Consider the following 14,377-nt stretch of genomic DNA (forward strand, 5'->3'; position numbering starts at 1 on the left):
GCCTCGTCCCAGCCGCGTCCCGGGCGCTCCCGGGGCCAGCGCATTTACCTTGGTTGGAACCTGCCAGGGCGCGCACTTGGATCTCGGGGCCCCCGGCCGCCCCGTCGGAAGCGCAGCCGCGGGCCCAAAGGGGCCTCCAGGGGCGCAGGAGGCACAGGACGCGCAGCATCGGGGCGCAGGATGGGATGGAAGGTATTTCTCGGGCCCCGCACCGTCTCGGCTCCCGCTGAAAGCTAGCAGTTCCGGCGGCGGGCTAAGCCTTCGCCAAGTGCTCCGCCTACAGGCCCGAGAGGCTGCTGCCACCGTCAGCGTCTCCTGGGGACATGGAGACTTAAGCGGGGGTGGGGAGCCCAGCTCCTCAGTGTGATTTGGGGTAACCCTGTCAACCTCCCAGCGTCAGTGTTTTAATCTTGTAAAATTGGGATAATAATAGTGACTACCTCGTGGTGATGTGAAGATTAAAGGGGTGTGTGAATCTTGCTTGCACATATGCTCAATTTCATTTTTTAAATGAAATGCATTTCATGAGTCCCTTGAGCATTGTGTATATTCACAAACTTCACTGCCTCACCTCCCATTTGTGCCTCACATTTTGTTTTTTGTTTTTTTTTTAAAACGAAGTCTTGCTGTGTCCCTCTTGCTGGAGTGCAGTGTCTCCATCTTGACTCACTGCAACTTCTACCTCCGGGTTCAAGCGATTCTCCTGTCTCAGCCTCTCGAGTAGCTGGGATTACAGGCACGTGCCACCACGCCCAGCTAATTTTTTTTTTTTTTTTTTGTATTTTTAGTAAAGGTGGGGTTTCACCATGTTGGCCAGGCTGGTCTCAAACTCCTGACCCCAAATGATCTGCCTGCCTCGGCCTCCCAAAGTTCTGGGCTTACAGGGGTGAGCCACTGCGCCTGGCCTGTGCCTCAAATTTAATGGGAGTAAATTTAACTTGAGTCCCAATTCAGTGCTCAATAAATTGGTTCACAAAGATATTTGCAAATGTCAGTCTCTGGCTTCTAACCCCACTGTCCACTCAAACTGCCTTTGCAGAGGTCAGCAGCAGCCTTGTTTAGTTTATTAAGGGTAGATCAATAAATAATATTCAGTGCACACTCTGTATCCCTCAACCTCCTACCTGGGAGACATATCAAAGATCCTAAAGTCACTTATAATCCTGGCCTGTCAATTAAAAAACATCAAATGGTTAAAGCATTAAAGTTCATTTTATTCAATCTTATTGAAGATTATAAACCAGGAGGAGTCTTGTAGAGAGTTTCTATCAGACTGCTCCAAAGCCATGTTTCAGCCCACAGCCTACATACAGGTTGTAAAGGTTTTTCATGTACTCAGAAGTTGCATCAAATGTGCTTAGAAGTTACATTAGAGAAAACTCTTTTCGGCCGGGTGCGGTGGCTCACGCTTATAATCCCAGCACTTTGGGAGGCCGAGGCGGGTGGATCACGAGGTCAAGAGATAGACCATCCTGGTCAACAAGGTGAAACCCTGTCTCTACTAAAAATACAAAAATTAGCTGGGCATGGTGGTGTGTGCCTGTAGTCTCAGCTACTTGGGAGCCTGAGGCAGGAGAATTGCTTGAACCCGGAAGGTGGAGGTTGCGGAGAGCTGAGATCGTGCCATTGCACTCCAGCCTAGGTAACAACAGCGAAACTCCGTCTCAAAAAAAAAAAAAAAACAACTCTTTTCAAAGTTTTGGGCTGAGAGTACAGCTGGTAATAGAGTACAGAGGAATAATCATTAATGTTGTCAAATGTTATTTTATGTACAGGAAAAGGCAAGGGTTAGGATCATTTAATTAGTTTTTTTTTTCCTTTTTTTGTTTTTTGTTTTGTTTTGTTTTAAGAGACCGAGTTTCACTGTTACCCAGGCTAGTGGGTAGATGGGATAGCACAGTGGCCCTATCATGGCTCACTGCAGTCTTAACCTCAGTCTCCCAAAGTACTGGAATTATAGTTGTGAGCCACTGCACCAGCCCTATTATTTAATTTAGCATAACCTTATGATTTCAAATTATGTAAGTTCATGTATAGACATTTGTGGCTGTTCTTTTTACTTTTACTTAATTTTAAAAATTTACCTAGATTATTTATGGTAACTGGGATATTACACAAAACTAGTCATCATTTTAAGTTATTTTCTGGTTGACCACTTTTATAGCATGTGACTATCAGGTATTTACCTAAGTAAAGATCTTAAAGTCAAATATGTGGGTATTTTGGCAATAACTCAGAAGATTCAGCTGTTTTCATTAAACTATTAATATTAAATTATACTTGATTATCAAAAAGTCACACAAACAAAAATCATTATATTTTGGGCTGGAGTTAGTGTTTTATAAACTTTGTGCCAAACTCCAACACCTTAAAATATCTAGCAAAGGCAAATATAAAACTATTAAACCAGTAAACCCAGGCAAAAATGTATGCTGACAATTCTGAAGACATTTCAATTCTGAAATGTCTTCATTTTATCAACAATTTTAAACCCAGCTTATTTATTAAAGATTTACTTAAGTAACATGAGCATGGAAAATATTTGGATTTACTAATTTAGGAACATTCATTTATTTGTAAGTCAATTTGGTGGTACCAAGTAGACAAAATAGATACTGATATGTACATATATGTAAACACATCTAGACACACACACACACATACAAATAAAAACCGTAGAGCTTTCACTTTAGAATTTTAGTCAAGAGATGGTGATACAAACTCACTGATTTATAAAAGACAAAACACAGTTGGATCCAGATTTTTTTTTTAAATAAAATTAGGACTTGCTTTTATGGCTAAACTTTATTTGCTCCAATAGGTCATCTAATGAGGGATCAAAATTTTGAAAGCTATAAGATCTTTATTTATATGTATCTAGATGTGTTTACATATATGAACATATCAGCATCTGTTGTATTTACTTGGTACCACCAAATTGACTTAAAAATAAATGAGTGTTTGTGAATTAGCAAGCCCACATATTTTCACTGCAGTTTGATTTTAAAGATCTACTTTGCCCCTTCTTTTCCCTTCAGTTTCAAATGAGTTTATGGTTAAATTTTGAGTGTTTACATTTTAACTAGAACCAGCTGAATTGTATAAGAAAAACAAAATCTCCATGTAGCCTTGAATTAGCAATATCATAAACAGTAAGTTTTAATTCAACATCAGTAGAAAAGTCAACAGATTCAAAGTAGTCATGGAAAAATGTAGTGAGAGAGAACTTAGAAGACTCTACATTTTAACTCTGTAGTTGCAGGTTGATCATTTGAGCTCTGAATTTTCCTTGATGTAAGTTGCCCATCAGTTTAAACATGTGCACAAGAATGGGCCATAATATGCAGCCAGCTGGAGTTCCAGAAAATATCTTGGCATGTCTCTGAACTTTCCTGGGCTAACTTAATCTAAAGCCTAAGTGTAGAAATTTCTCCATAGTTTTTAATTGTTTGTTTTAACATGAAAGCCACCAGTGTATCAGAAGGTGACTGGTCAGAGACCATTCCCTTAGAACATGGCCTGTCAATTAAAAAACATCAGATGGTTAAAGCATTAAAGTTCATTTTATTCATTCTCATTGAAGATAATTATAAACCAGGAGTCTTACAGAGAGTCTCTATCAGACTGCTCCAAAGCCATATTTCAGCCTACAGTCTACAGATTGTGGAGGTTTTTCATGTACTCAGAAGTTATATCAAATATACGCAGAAGTTACAATAGAGAAAACTAGACCTAATGCACTGACCCATTGCACTGACCTGATGAAGGCATTCCTTCCATGTCCTTAAATGTGAACATCCTCGAAATCAGAAACATGAGCATACCCCACAAAGCACGAGCATACCTTGCAAAAATGTGAGTGTACCTCACAAAGTGTGAGCATTTCCTGCAGGGCCCATAGGGCCAGGCTCTCTGAAGAAAAGAAAGTCTCCAAGACTTTCACCTAAAAATCTGAGGTCTTGGATCAGAGAGGGCTTACCTGATTTCTCCTCAATGTAGATGATGACAGCTGAGCTCAAGGGGCTTTTGCAGGTGCTGATGCATTCGTCCAGATGATGCTTGGAAGGAGCTTGGGGCCACTTTGTATCCCATCTTCCCTGCCAAGAAATGTTAACAAAAGACCATGAGATTTGTGGAGGAAAAAGAGAAAGCTTCATTTTCTTTCTTTTTTTAGGTCCCACTTGTCAATTTTTGTTTTTGTTGCATTTGCTTTTGGGGACTTAGTGGTAAATTCATTGCCAAAGCCAATGTCCAGAATGCTGCTTCCTAGGTTTGCTTATTGAAACTGGACCTCTTCCTTTCACCATACAAAGAAATTAACTGAAGATGGGTTAAAGACTTAAATGTAAGAACATTTGGGTAGTTTCCAAGTCTAAAAACCAGGAGTGTCTGTTGGGTGCTCCTTTCAGGCTAGTGGGAAGAGTTTTTGGGTCACATTATAGGAACCCTCCCATTATGGGAACTCTCTTAGCTCCCATTATAGTAACCCTTTTAGTTCAGAGATGCAAACAGGATGTTTGTTTGGGGCTACCCTATCTGAGAATAACCAGTGCATGAATGCACTTGTTATTCTTTCACTCGCCATGTCCACTGGATTCCTATTATCTTATTTGGTGTCTCTATCAGCCACAGAAAGTCCATCTCATCTGGAGAGGCTGGGGTCTTATTTATATTTTCATTCACTAACTACTATGTGCCAATTAAAAGTAATAATAAAAGCAAAAAAATCTAAAAAAAAGATCCAACTATATAATGTCTGCAAGAGGCTCACTTTGGATTCAAAGACACAAATAGGTTGAAAGTGAAAGGATGAAAAAAGATATTCCAAGCAATAGTAACCAAAAAAGAGCAGGAATGGCTATACTAATGTCAGGCAAATACACTTTAAATTTTAAGAGTTTACAAGAGACAAAGAAGAACAGTATATATGAATAAAATATTAAATACAGCAAAAAGATATTACTATTACAAACATTTATACACAAATGACAGATCATCAAAATATAGGAAGCAAAAATGGAGAGAATTGAATGGAGAAACAGACAATCCTACAATAATTGTTGGAGACTTTAATGTTTCACTCTCAAAAATGGATAGAACAGGCCAGGTGTGGTGGCTCATGCCTGTAATCCCAGCACTTTGGGAGGCTGAGGCAGGCGGATCATTTGAGGTCAAGAGTTCGAGACAAGCCTGGCCAACGTGGTAAAACCCTGTCTTTATGAAAAAATGCAAAAATTAGCTGTGCGTGGTGGTGGGCACCTGCAATCCCAGCTACTTGGGAGTCTGAGGCAGGAGAATCACTTGAACCTGGGAGGTGGAGGTTGCAGTCAGTCAAGATTGTGCCACTGCACTCCAGCCTGGGTGACAGAGTGAGACTCCGTCTCAAAAAAAGAAAGAAAGAAAGAAAGAAACAAGAAAGGCGTAAAGTAGCTTCTTCCTCTCTTCCTCCCTCCCTCTCAAAAAAAAAAGAAATATGTAAAATCAACCACCAAATTTTGCAACTTAAGGAACTAGAAAAACAAACTAAACCCAAAGTCTTAGAAGGAAATAACAAAGATTAGAGCAAAGATCAATAAAATAGAGAATAGAAAAAAACCAGAAAATTAATAATATCAAACGTTTATTCTTTGAAAAGATCAACAAAATCAAGAAAACTTTAGCTAGATGAACTGGGAAAAAAAGAGTGAAGACTTAAGTTATTAAATCAGAAATAAAAGTGGGGAGATGGCTACAAGTTCTATAGAAATGACAAGGATTATAAGAGAGTAGTGTGAATAATTGTATGCCAAAAAAATGGGATAATCTGGATGAAAGGGACAATTCCTAGAATGACAAAATTTACCAATACTAAATCACAAAGAAATAGAAAATCTGAATAAACCTATAAATAGTACACAGATTATTAAATCAGTAATAAAAAAATCTCCTAATAGGCCAGGCACCATTGCACTCCAGCCTAGCAGCAGAGCGAGACCCCATCTCAAAAAACAAACAAAACAAAAAGAAAAACAAAAAAAACCCCATCAGATCACATGAGAGCTCATTCACTCTCACAAGAACAGTATGGGGGAAACTGCCTCCGTTATTCTATTATGTTCACCTGGTCCTGCCTTTGAGCTGTGGGGATTATTACAATTCAAGGTGAGATTTTGGGTGAGGACACAGCTAAACCATATCATGAAGTCTTCATATACACAGGGTGTAACCAATAGGAAACCTCTAAAGGGACTTAAACCCTAGAAGATTTTGCAACCAAGGCTCTTGAGCTGCTTGCTGCAGCCTGCTCCCGCTCTATGGAGTATACTTTCACTTCAATAAATATATGATTTTGTCTTCCATTGCTCTGTTGGTGCATTTTGCCCAATTATTTGTTCAACATGCCAAGATCCTAGACAGCTCATAGTCAAGACCCTTTACTGTTAACAGTAGTAGTTATTATTTTGATTATCACCAAAATCTTCCAGCTTGCTGAAGTCATTACTATGCCCATTACATTTTTTTGTTTTGTTTTGTTTTGAGAAAGTGTCTTACTCTGTTGCCCAGGCTGGAGTGCAGTGGTGCAATCTCAGCTCACTACAACCTCCACCTCCCTGGTTCAAGCGATTCTCCTACCTCAGCCTTCCAAGTAGCTGAGACTGCAGGCATGTGCCACCAATGCCTAGCTAATTTTTCTATTTTTTTTTGTAAAGATGGGGTTTCACCTTGTTGGTCAAGCTGGTCTCAAACTCCTGACCTCAGTTGATCTGCCCACCTCGGCCTCCCAGAGTGCTGCAATTACAGGCATGAGCCACCACATCCAGCCTATGTCCATTAAAATTTAAACAAATTCGAATCCCCTTCCTGTAGATAATGGGAAACTCTGAGTTCCTCTCTGTGTCTTTCAATATTATTATTATTATTATTTTGAGATAGGGTCTCACTCTGTCACCCAGGCTGGAGTGCATGATCATGGTTCACTGCAGCCTCAACCTCCTAGGATTAGGTGATCTTCCCACCTCAGCCCCTGAATAGCTGGAACTACTGGTGTGCATACATGGCTGGCTAATAATTAGGGTTTGTATCTATCCTGGTCACTTCCAACTCTATGTCCCTGTGTCTAGTGAATTAATTCAGATTACGGATCACCTGGCCATCCCTCCATGTCCCTTTCTGTAACCTATTGGACACAACTTTAATTCCTTCATTCCCTAAAGGATCAAGGACATGAAGCTGCATATTATAGATTTTACAGAAAAGTTGGGGAGGAATTAGGGGACTTCACCTCTCATACTTTTGTCAATCTTAAATAATCAGACTCAGAAAATATGAAGTATTGAGTTTATTGGAGCACAACATTTGATAATAACCATTCAGGAAATACAGACTGCAAAGGAATGGGGCCAATGATCCAAAATGGGGGAGTTAAGGTTTTACTTATGTAGGTGGAAGCAGGGAGGTTTAGCAGGGTTACAATATTTTCCATACAAGGCCAGTATATACATTACAGTGATTTCATTGGTTATAGCTTGCTACATTCCAAGGAAAAGTGCTTTAATGTTCTGTGAGGAGGATCTGAGGGGGTCTTATCTCTGATGCCACAAGGTTTTTCCTAATGATTTACAAGAAAAAGCAGAAGTTGCAGCTGCGTGCCGCATGACTCAGGCCACATAGCCACATCTCTCTCAAGATTTGAAATAATTTAGAGTCCAACAGCTTTAGGTTTGATTTAATTTCATACTTTAAAGAGGTTAATGCAATGAGGTGCTGTGGCTCATGTCTATAATCCCAGCACTTTGTGTGACCAAGGTGGGAGCATGGCTTGAGCCCAGGAGTTTGAGATCAGCCTGGGCAATATAGTGAGACCTTATCTCTACAAAAAAAATTTAAAAATTAGCCCAGCGTGGTGGTACACACCTGTAGTCCTAGCTACCTGTGATGCTGAGATGGGATGATCATTTGAACCTGGGAGGTCAGGGCTACAGTGAGCAGAGATCCTGCCACTGCACTCTAGCCTGGGCGACAGAGTCAGATCCTGTCTCAAAAAAATAAATAATATAAAATAAACAAGTTAATGCTAACCCATACAGGCTAAAACGTGTCCCTCCCTGTCACCAAATTCACATATTGAAGTCTTAACCCCCCAGTACATCAGAATGTGACTATATTTGGAGGTGAGGTCTTTATAAAGAAGCAATTAAACTAAAATGAAATTATAAGGGTGGGTCCTAACCCAGTACAACTGGTGTCCTTAAAAGAAGAAACCATTGGCCAAGTGTGGTGGCTCACACTTGTAATCTCAGCATTTTGGGAGGCTGAGGCGTTCAGATCACCTGAAGTCAGGAGTTGTTGACCAATCTGGCCAACATGGGGAAATCCTGTCTCTACAAAAAATAAAAATTTTAACTGGGTGTGGTGGTGGGTGCCTGTAATCCCAGCTACTCAGGAGGCTGAAGCAGGATAATTGCTTGAATTTGGGAGGTAGAGGTTTGCAGTGAGCTAAGATCGCACCATTGCACTCCAGCCTGGGCAACAAGAGCAAAATTCCATCTTAAAAAAAAGAAGAGGAAGAAAAAGAAGTTGAAGATGAAGAAGAAGAAGAAGAGGGAGGAGGAAGAGAAGAAGAAGAAAAGATTTGAGCATGGATAGGTACAGTGGGAGCATCATGTGAAGACACAGAGAGAGGACAGTCATCTATAAGCCTAGAGAGAGGCCTCAGATGAAACCAACACTTGCTGACACCATGATTTTGGACTCATAGCCTCCAGAATTGTGAGAAAATGAATTTCTGTTGTTTAAGTCCCCCAGTTTATCGCATTTTGTTATGACAGCTTTAGAAAACTAATATACTACCTGAAGGAAGTTCTTCTCCTAAGAGGAAGTCTGGTGCCTAGTTTTTAAAATAACAAAGTAAGTGAGGCAGTGTAGCATATACCTGTAGTCCCAGCTACTTGGGAGGCTGAGGTGGGAGGATTACTTGAGCCCAGGAGTTCAGGCCCATTCTGGGCAACATAGTGAGACCTCAACTCTAAAATAAAAAGCCAGATGTGGTGGCTCAGGACTGTAATCCCAGCACTTTGGGAGGCCGAGGAGGGTGGATCACGAGGTCAAGAGATCGAGACCATTCTGGTCAACATGGTGAAACCCTGTCTCTACTAAAAATACAAAAAATTAGCTGGGCATGGTGGCACGTGCCTGTAATCCCAGCTACTCTGGAGGCTGAGGCAGGAGAATTGCCTGAACCCAGGAGGCAGAGGTTGCGGTGAGCCGAGATCGTGCCATTGCACTCCAGCCTGGGTAACAAGAGTGAAACTCCATCTCAAAAAAAAAACAAAAAAACAAACATTAGCTGGGTGTGGGGGTGCGCGCCTATAATTCCAGCTACTCAATCCCAGCTACTAGGGAGGTTGAGGCAGGAGAATCGCTTGAACCCGGGAGGCAGAGGTTTCAGTGAGCCGAGATCACGCTACTGCACTCCAGCCCGGTGACAGAGAGAGACTCCGTCTCAAACAAACAAACATGGAAGGCAGTTTCTCCCCGGTTTGCTGGAATAAAGTCTCGGTCCTCCAAATTCCTTTTCAGAGAACTTTTGTTGACAAAATTAAAAAAGAAGGTCAGGTAGCTGGTGACGGAGCCTGGGCTTTTTGATTTAGACACTGTATCCATGTGTGAGATCCTGCCCATCCCCGCTAATTGGTGTCCTTTGAGTTTTAATTCATGAATTCATTCTCACAACTGCCACCCCAATTCTAACACGAACTCCAGAGGATCTCCTCAGGATCCCCCTTCGTGAATCCGCTTTCCGGTCGACCCCTCCTCTCAGTCTCAGGTGCTACTGTAGACCTACTCCCGCTCACCGTACAGAACCAAGGCACAGACCCAGAGATGGGACCGGCTGAGTCAGTCCCACTCCCAGGTCTGCAAATTAGGGCTCGCGAACGCTCCCACCCCCGCCCCGCACGCGCCCCGCCCCTACTCACGCTCACGCGCACGTGCACGCGCACGCGCTTGTGCCGCCGCCCGCGGCCCTAGCTTCGGGCCTGAGAGATTATTTGGTTCCGCCTCCTCCTGCCAGTCGCGGCAGTTGCCCGCGGCGCCCGCTCTCGTCTGGCACTGGCGCAGCCATGTTCTCTTCCCTGCAGGAGCTTGCGCCGCTACGCCGTGTGTTCGTGGTGGGGGTTGGCATGACCAAGGTAAACCGAGCGGCGGCCCTTCTGGCCCGCTGAGGCTCGCAGGCGGTCGGTGCCTGGGTTTCGCTGCCCTTCCTGTCTCCCAGCTCCGGCTGCTCCGCACTTGGGGCATCGGCGTGGCGACTCAGTGTCTTGTGATCTGCGGAATCTCTGGGGTCATGGCATCTCTGGTTCCTGCGGCTTTCTGCTTCCTCCTTCCCTTTTCTTCTGGTCCGAGGTCTTAAAGCAGCCTCGAGATAACCCGAGGATCTCTCCTCTTTAGATTCTGAGCGGAGTCCCGAGGTGTGTGGTGGGCTGGCTTGCCGCGGAGCGGGGCAGGTCGCGAATGCAGCCTGCTCGGTCCTCCCAGGAACAGCCCCCACGGGAGCCTGGTAGAGACAGCTCCAGATGTGGATGGCGAGGAGAAACGCTGCTGCTGTCACCCCGCCTGGCCCGAGTGGCAGAGTCCGGCCTCCCCCTGTCCCTCCAGTGACTGCTTGGGACCTAGACGCTGCCCCTCACCGCTCGCATGCTTTCTTAATGTCCAACTGCCTTTCGTTTCCCCCGGACACTGTTGTCTGATGCCCCTGTAGCTTTGCTTCTGTTCTGTTTGTACCATGTATCTTCACCTGGTTAATTTTTGTGCATCCTGAAAAGATCCATTCAGATCGAATCTTCTCCAGGGCGCCTCGGATCCTCCTGACTTCCCCCAGAGCCTTGCACTGTGCTTACCTCTCCTGAGCTTACTGTGCTGGGCATTTCTGAAGCTCTGTGTGTGTCTTTGTGCCCCGTTAGCATGGCAGCTCCTCCAGGCTGGGTACCTGCCTTATTCATTGCTGTGCCCCTCCCCCTGAGCGTTCCTGATGCCTGAAGACCCTTAGTGAATGTTAGTTGAACAATCTAAACGGATATGCTTTGTGAAAGAATTCCTAGGGAGAGTTCTGTTTCTGAGAAAACAGCCCTAAAATATTTATTATCTTACCAGTGGGCTGAACATACGTAATCCAATCCAACATGTAAATAGGCCAGGTGCAGTCACTCATGCCTGTAATCCTTTTGGGAACACTTTGGGAGGCCGAGGCAGGCATTATCATCTGAGGTCAGGAGTTCGAGACCAGCCTTACCAACATGGTGAAACCCCATCTCTACTAAAAATAAAAAAATTAGCCCAGCCCACGCCTGTAATCCCAGCTACTGGGGAGGCTGAGGTGGCAGGATTGCTTGAGCCTGAGAGATGGAAGTTGCAGTGAGCTGAGATCATGCCACTGCACCCTAGCCTGGGCCATAGAGTGTCCTTGTGTCAAAAAAACAAAAACCAAATATACCCATGTAAGTGGAAAAATGGACCAATACCTTATGAAGCAGAAGGACATCATCCTAGTGTTTCACAGAAGGTGGGGCTTCTAAAACAGGTGGACAGTAAAATCTTTGGAAGTAAGGTATTAATGCAGTCAAACCATCGTCTGGCTGTTGAATGTCTGATTATATGGGCTGTGTGGGAAAGCACAGTTGTCCAAATCTTTGGGAAATGGATGTATTTCTTTTTCCTCAAGTTGGGTGGTAGAGGTGGGGGGTGCGTTACAGTTCAGAGGGAAGAGGTGGGGAGTTTGGGTAGTGCCGTTAATGATTTGCCTATTTGGCCAGTGTATTTTCCTATGGGTCTGGTCTTCTGGACCTTGGGGCAGAGTTTAATGGAGGAGGGAGAAATATTGACTAGGCAACACTTTTTTGTTTGTTTGTTTTTAAGATAGGGTTTTGCTCTGTCAACCGGATGGGAATGCAGTGGTGCAATCATAGCTCACTGGAGCCTTGAACTCCTGGACTCAAGCGATCCTCCCGAGTAACTAGGACTACTGTCATGCTAACATAACTGGTTTATTAAAAGAATTTTTTTTTTGTAGAGACAAGGTTTCACTACTAAGTAATACTTTTTATTTATTTATTTATTTGAGACGGGGTCTTGCTCTATTGCCCAGGCTCGAGTGCAGTGGCACAATCTCGGCTCACTGCAACCTCCACCTCCTGGGTTCAAGTGATTCTCCTGCCTTAGCCTCCCAAGTAGCAAGGATTACAGGCACCCGCCACCACACCTGGCTAATTTTTGTATTTTTAGTAGAGATGTGGTTTCACCATCTTGACTAGGCTGGTCTCGAATTCCTGATCTTGTGATCCACCCACCTCGGCCTCCCAAAGTGCTGGGATTACAGGTGTGAGTCACTGAGACTGGCCAATAGTTTATTTTTATTTTTTAAGACAGAGTCTCACTCTGTTCCCCAGTCTGGAGTGCAGTGGGGCGATCTCAGCTCACTGCAACCTCTGCCTCCCTGATTCAAGCAATTCTGCTCAGCTTCCTGTGTAGGTGGGATTACACCTGTGCACCACTATACTCAACTAATTATTTTTGTATTTTTATTTATTTTATTTTTTGACACAGATTCTCATTCTGTCGCCCAGGATGGAGTGCAGTGGCATGATCTCAGCTCACTGTAACCTCCACCTCTTGGGTTCAAGCAATTCTCATGCCTCAGCCTCCTGAGCAGCTGAGATTACAGGTGTGTGCCACCACGCCCAGCTAATTTTTGTATTTTTAGTAGAGACAGGGTTTCACCATGTTGGCCAGACTGGTCTCAAACTCCTGGCCTCAGGTGATTCCCCTGCATCAGCCTCCCAAAGTATTGGGATTACCAGCATGAGCCACAGTGCCCAGCCTAGGTAATACTTTAAAGTTCTATTGATAGATCTCAACTGATGGGGTTCCTCTGTTATGTTTCATAATTTAAATAGCTGAATTTGACAATCTGAAGTTCTTTTAAAGAGGTTTTATTATTCACTGTAGGAAATGAGTTGGAATTCCTATGGTGGATGTCAACAGGTTTTAACACAACTAAGTCACAGCTGCCATCTGGCTGACAGCAAGTCAGACCCTTTGCTTATGCTGCCTATCTCCTGATATACCCTCTTTTCATCTACTTAAATTCTACTTATCTGTCAAGAACTAGTCCAAGTCCTATACCTTCTTAAAACTTCCTCAGACTGCTAAGTTACACTGGTCACCTTTTTTTGAAGTTCTGGTGCCCTTATAGTCAGAACATGTAATTTAGCACTTCAGTTTTCTAGTACTTTTATGTGTGGTAATTTCATGAAATATATCACTATCCAGTACACACATACAAAGCTTATTTGTAACAACTGAAACAATTAGTTAAAGCAACACTTATTATGTGTGATGAACTCTTGGTATTCCTAACCTATATATTTAAAAAAAAAGCTGCTTGGCTGAGTGTGGTGGCTCATGCCTGAAATCTCAGCACTTTAGGAGGCTGAAGCAGGTGTATCTCTTGAGCCCAGGATTTGAGACCAGCCTGGGCAATATTGGCAAAACCCCATCTCTACTAAAAGTACAAAAAATTAGCTGGGCATAGTGGCACATACTTGTCCCAACTACTTGTGAGGCTGAGATGAGAGGATCACCTGAGCTTGGGAAGTTGAGACTGCAGTGAGCCCTGTTTGAGCCACCGCACTCCAGCCTGAGCAATGGGAGTGAGACTCTGTCTCAAAAAAAAAAAACAAAAATGCTGTTCACAACCTACTAAATTGATCTGGTCATAATCTAGTAAGTACAAATTTCAGTTTGAAAAATATTACATTATTTTATTTAATTTTTACCATGTAATGGATTATCATATCCATTCAGTTATCTGACTCTGAGGCTCAGGGGGCTAAGTAATTTATTTCACGCAGCTTTTAAGTTTTTGAACTGCCTTACTTAAAATCTCATACTGTTTCCATGCCATCTCTACTGTGTATTACTGTTATAATTTATCACTGAAACATATATTCAGTAAATAGTCTATGGTTTATATGCTAGAGATGCAAAAATGAAAAAGATAAAGTTCCTGGTGTTTTTTTATTTTTATTTTTTTTTCCTTTATTTTTAAAGATGGGGTTTCACCATGTTGGCCAGGCTGGTCTTGAACTCCTGACCTCAAGTGATCCACCCACCTTGGCCTCCCAAAGTGCTGGGATTACAGGCATGAGCCACCATGCCCAGCCTTCCATCTCTACAAAAAATTTAAAAATTTGCTTCTGTCTTAGCCCTCATTTGACTTGTTTCAGAATCACGACAGTTAGTCTCACTGCATGATTATAAGCACCTGTGATCTAAGCTACTCAGGAAGCTGAGGTGGGAGAATTGCTCGAGTCTTGGAAGTTGAAGCTGCAGTGAGCTATGA

At 43.1% G+C, this 14,377-nt stretch overlaps 2 protein-coding genes across 34 annotated transcripts in view; one reads left to right on the forward strand and one right to left on the reverse strand.

The window, feature by feature from the left end:
- The window catches only part of ECHDC2 (enoyl-CoA hydratase domain containing 2), a 39,011-nt gene extending 28,316 nt beyond the window's left edge, over window positions 1-10,695 (reverse strand). For 19 of the 24 annotated variants that reach the window (XR_013520082.1, XM_017974757.5, XM_003733447.7 and 16 more), the window contains exon 1: window positions 49-263. Coding sequence is in view for 18 of the 24 variants with exons in the window: in XM_017974757.5 (XP_017830246.1) it covers window positions 49-169 (121 nt within the window). In the remaining 6 variants the exon portion in view is untranslated. Of the gene's footprint in view, window positions 1-48; window positions 264-3,979; window positions 4,098-9,956 lie in introns of those variants that run through there. The other 5 variants (XM_078331860.1, XM_078331858.1, XM_078331859.1 and 2 more) reach the window with 2 other exon arrangements.
- SCP2 (sterol carrier protein 2) overlaps window positions 10,056-14,377 on the forward strand; it is a 136,999-nt gene continuing 132,677 nt past the window's right edge. For all 10 annotated transcript variants that reach the window (XR_013520080.1, XR_013520081.1, XM_003733448.5 and 7 more), the window contains exon 1: window positions 10,056-10,169. Coding sequence is in view for 6 of the 10 variants with exons in the window: in XM_003733448.5 (XP_003733496.2) it covers window positions 10,101-10,169 (69 nt within the window). In the remaining 4 variants the exon portion in view is untranslated. The remainder of the gene's footprint in view (window positions 10,170-14,377) is intronic.

The sequence above is a fragment of the Callithrix jacchus genome, chromosome 7 (genome assembly GCF_049354715.1).
Source record: "Callithrix jacchus isolate 240 chromosome 7, calJac240_pri, whole genome shotgun sequence".
NCBI classification, from domain to species: domain Eukaryota; kingdom Metazoa; phylum Chordata; class Mammalia; order Primates; family Cebidae; genus Callithrix; species Callithrix jacchus.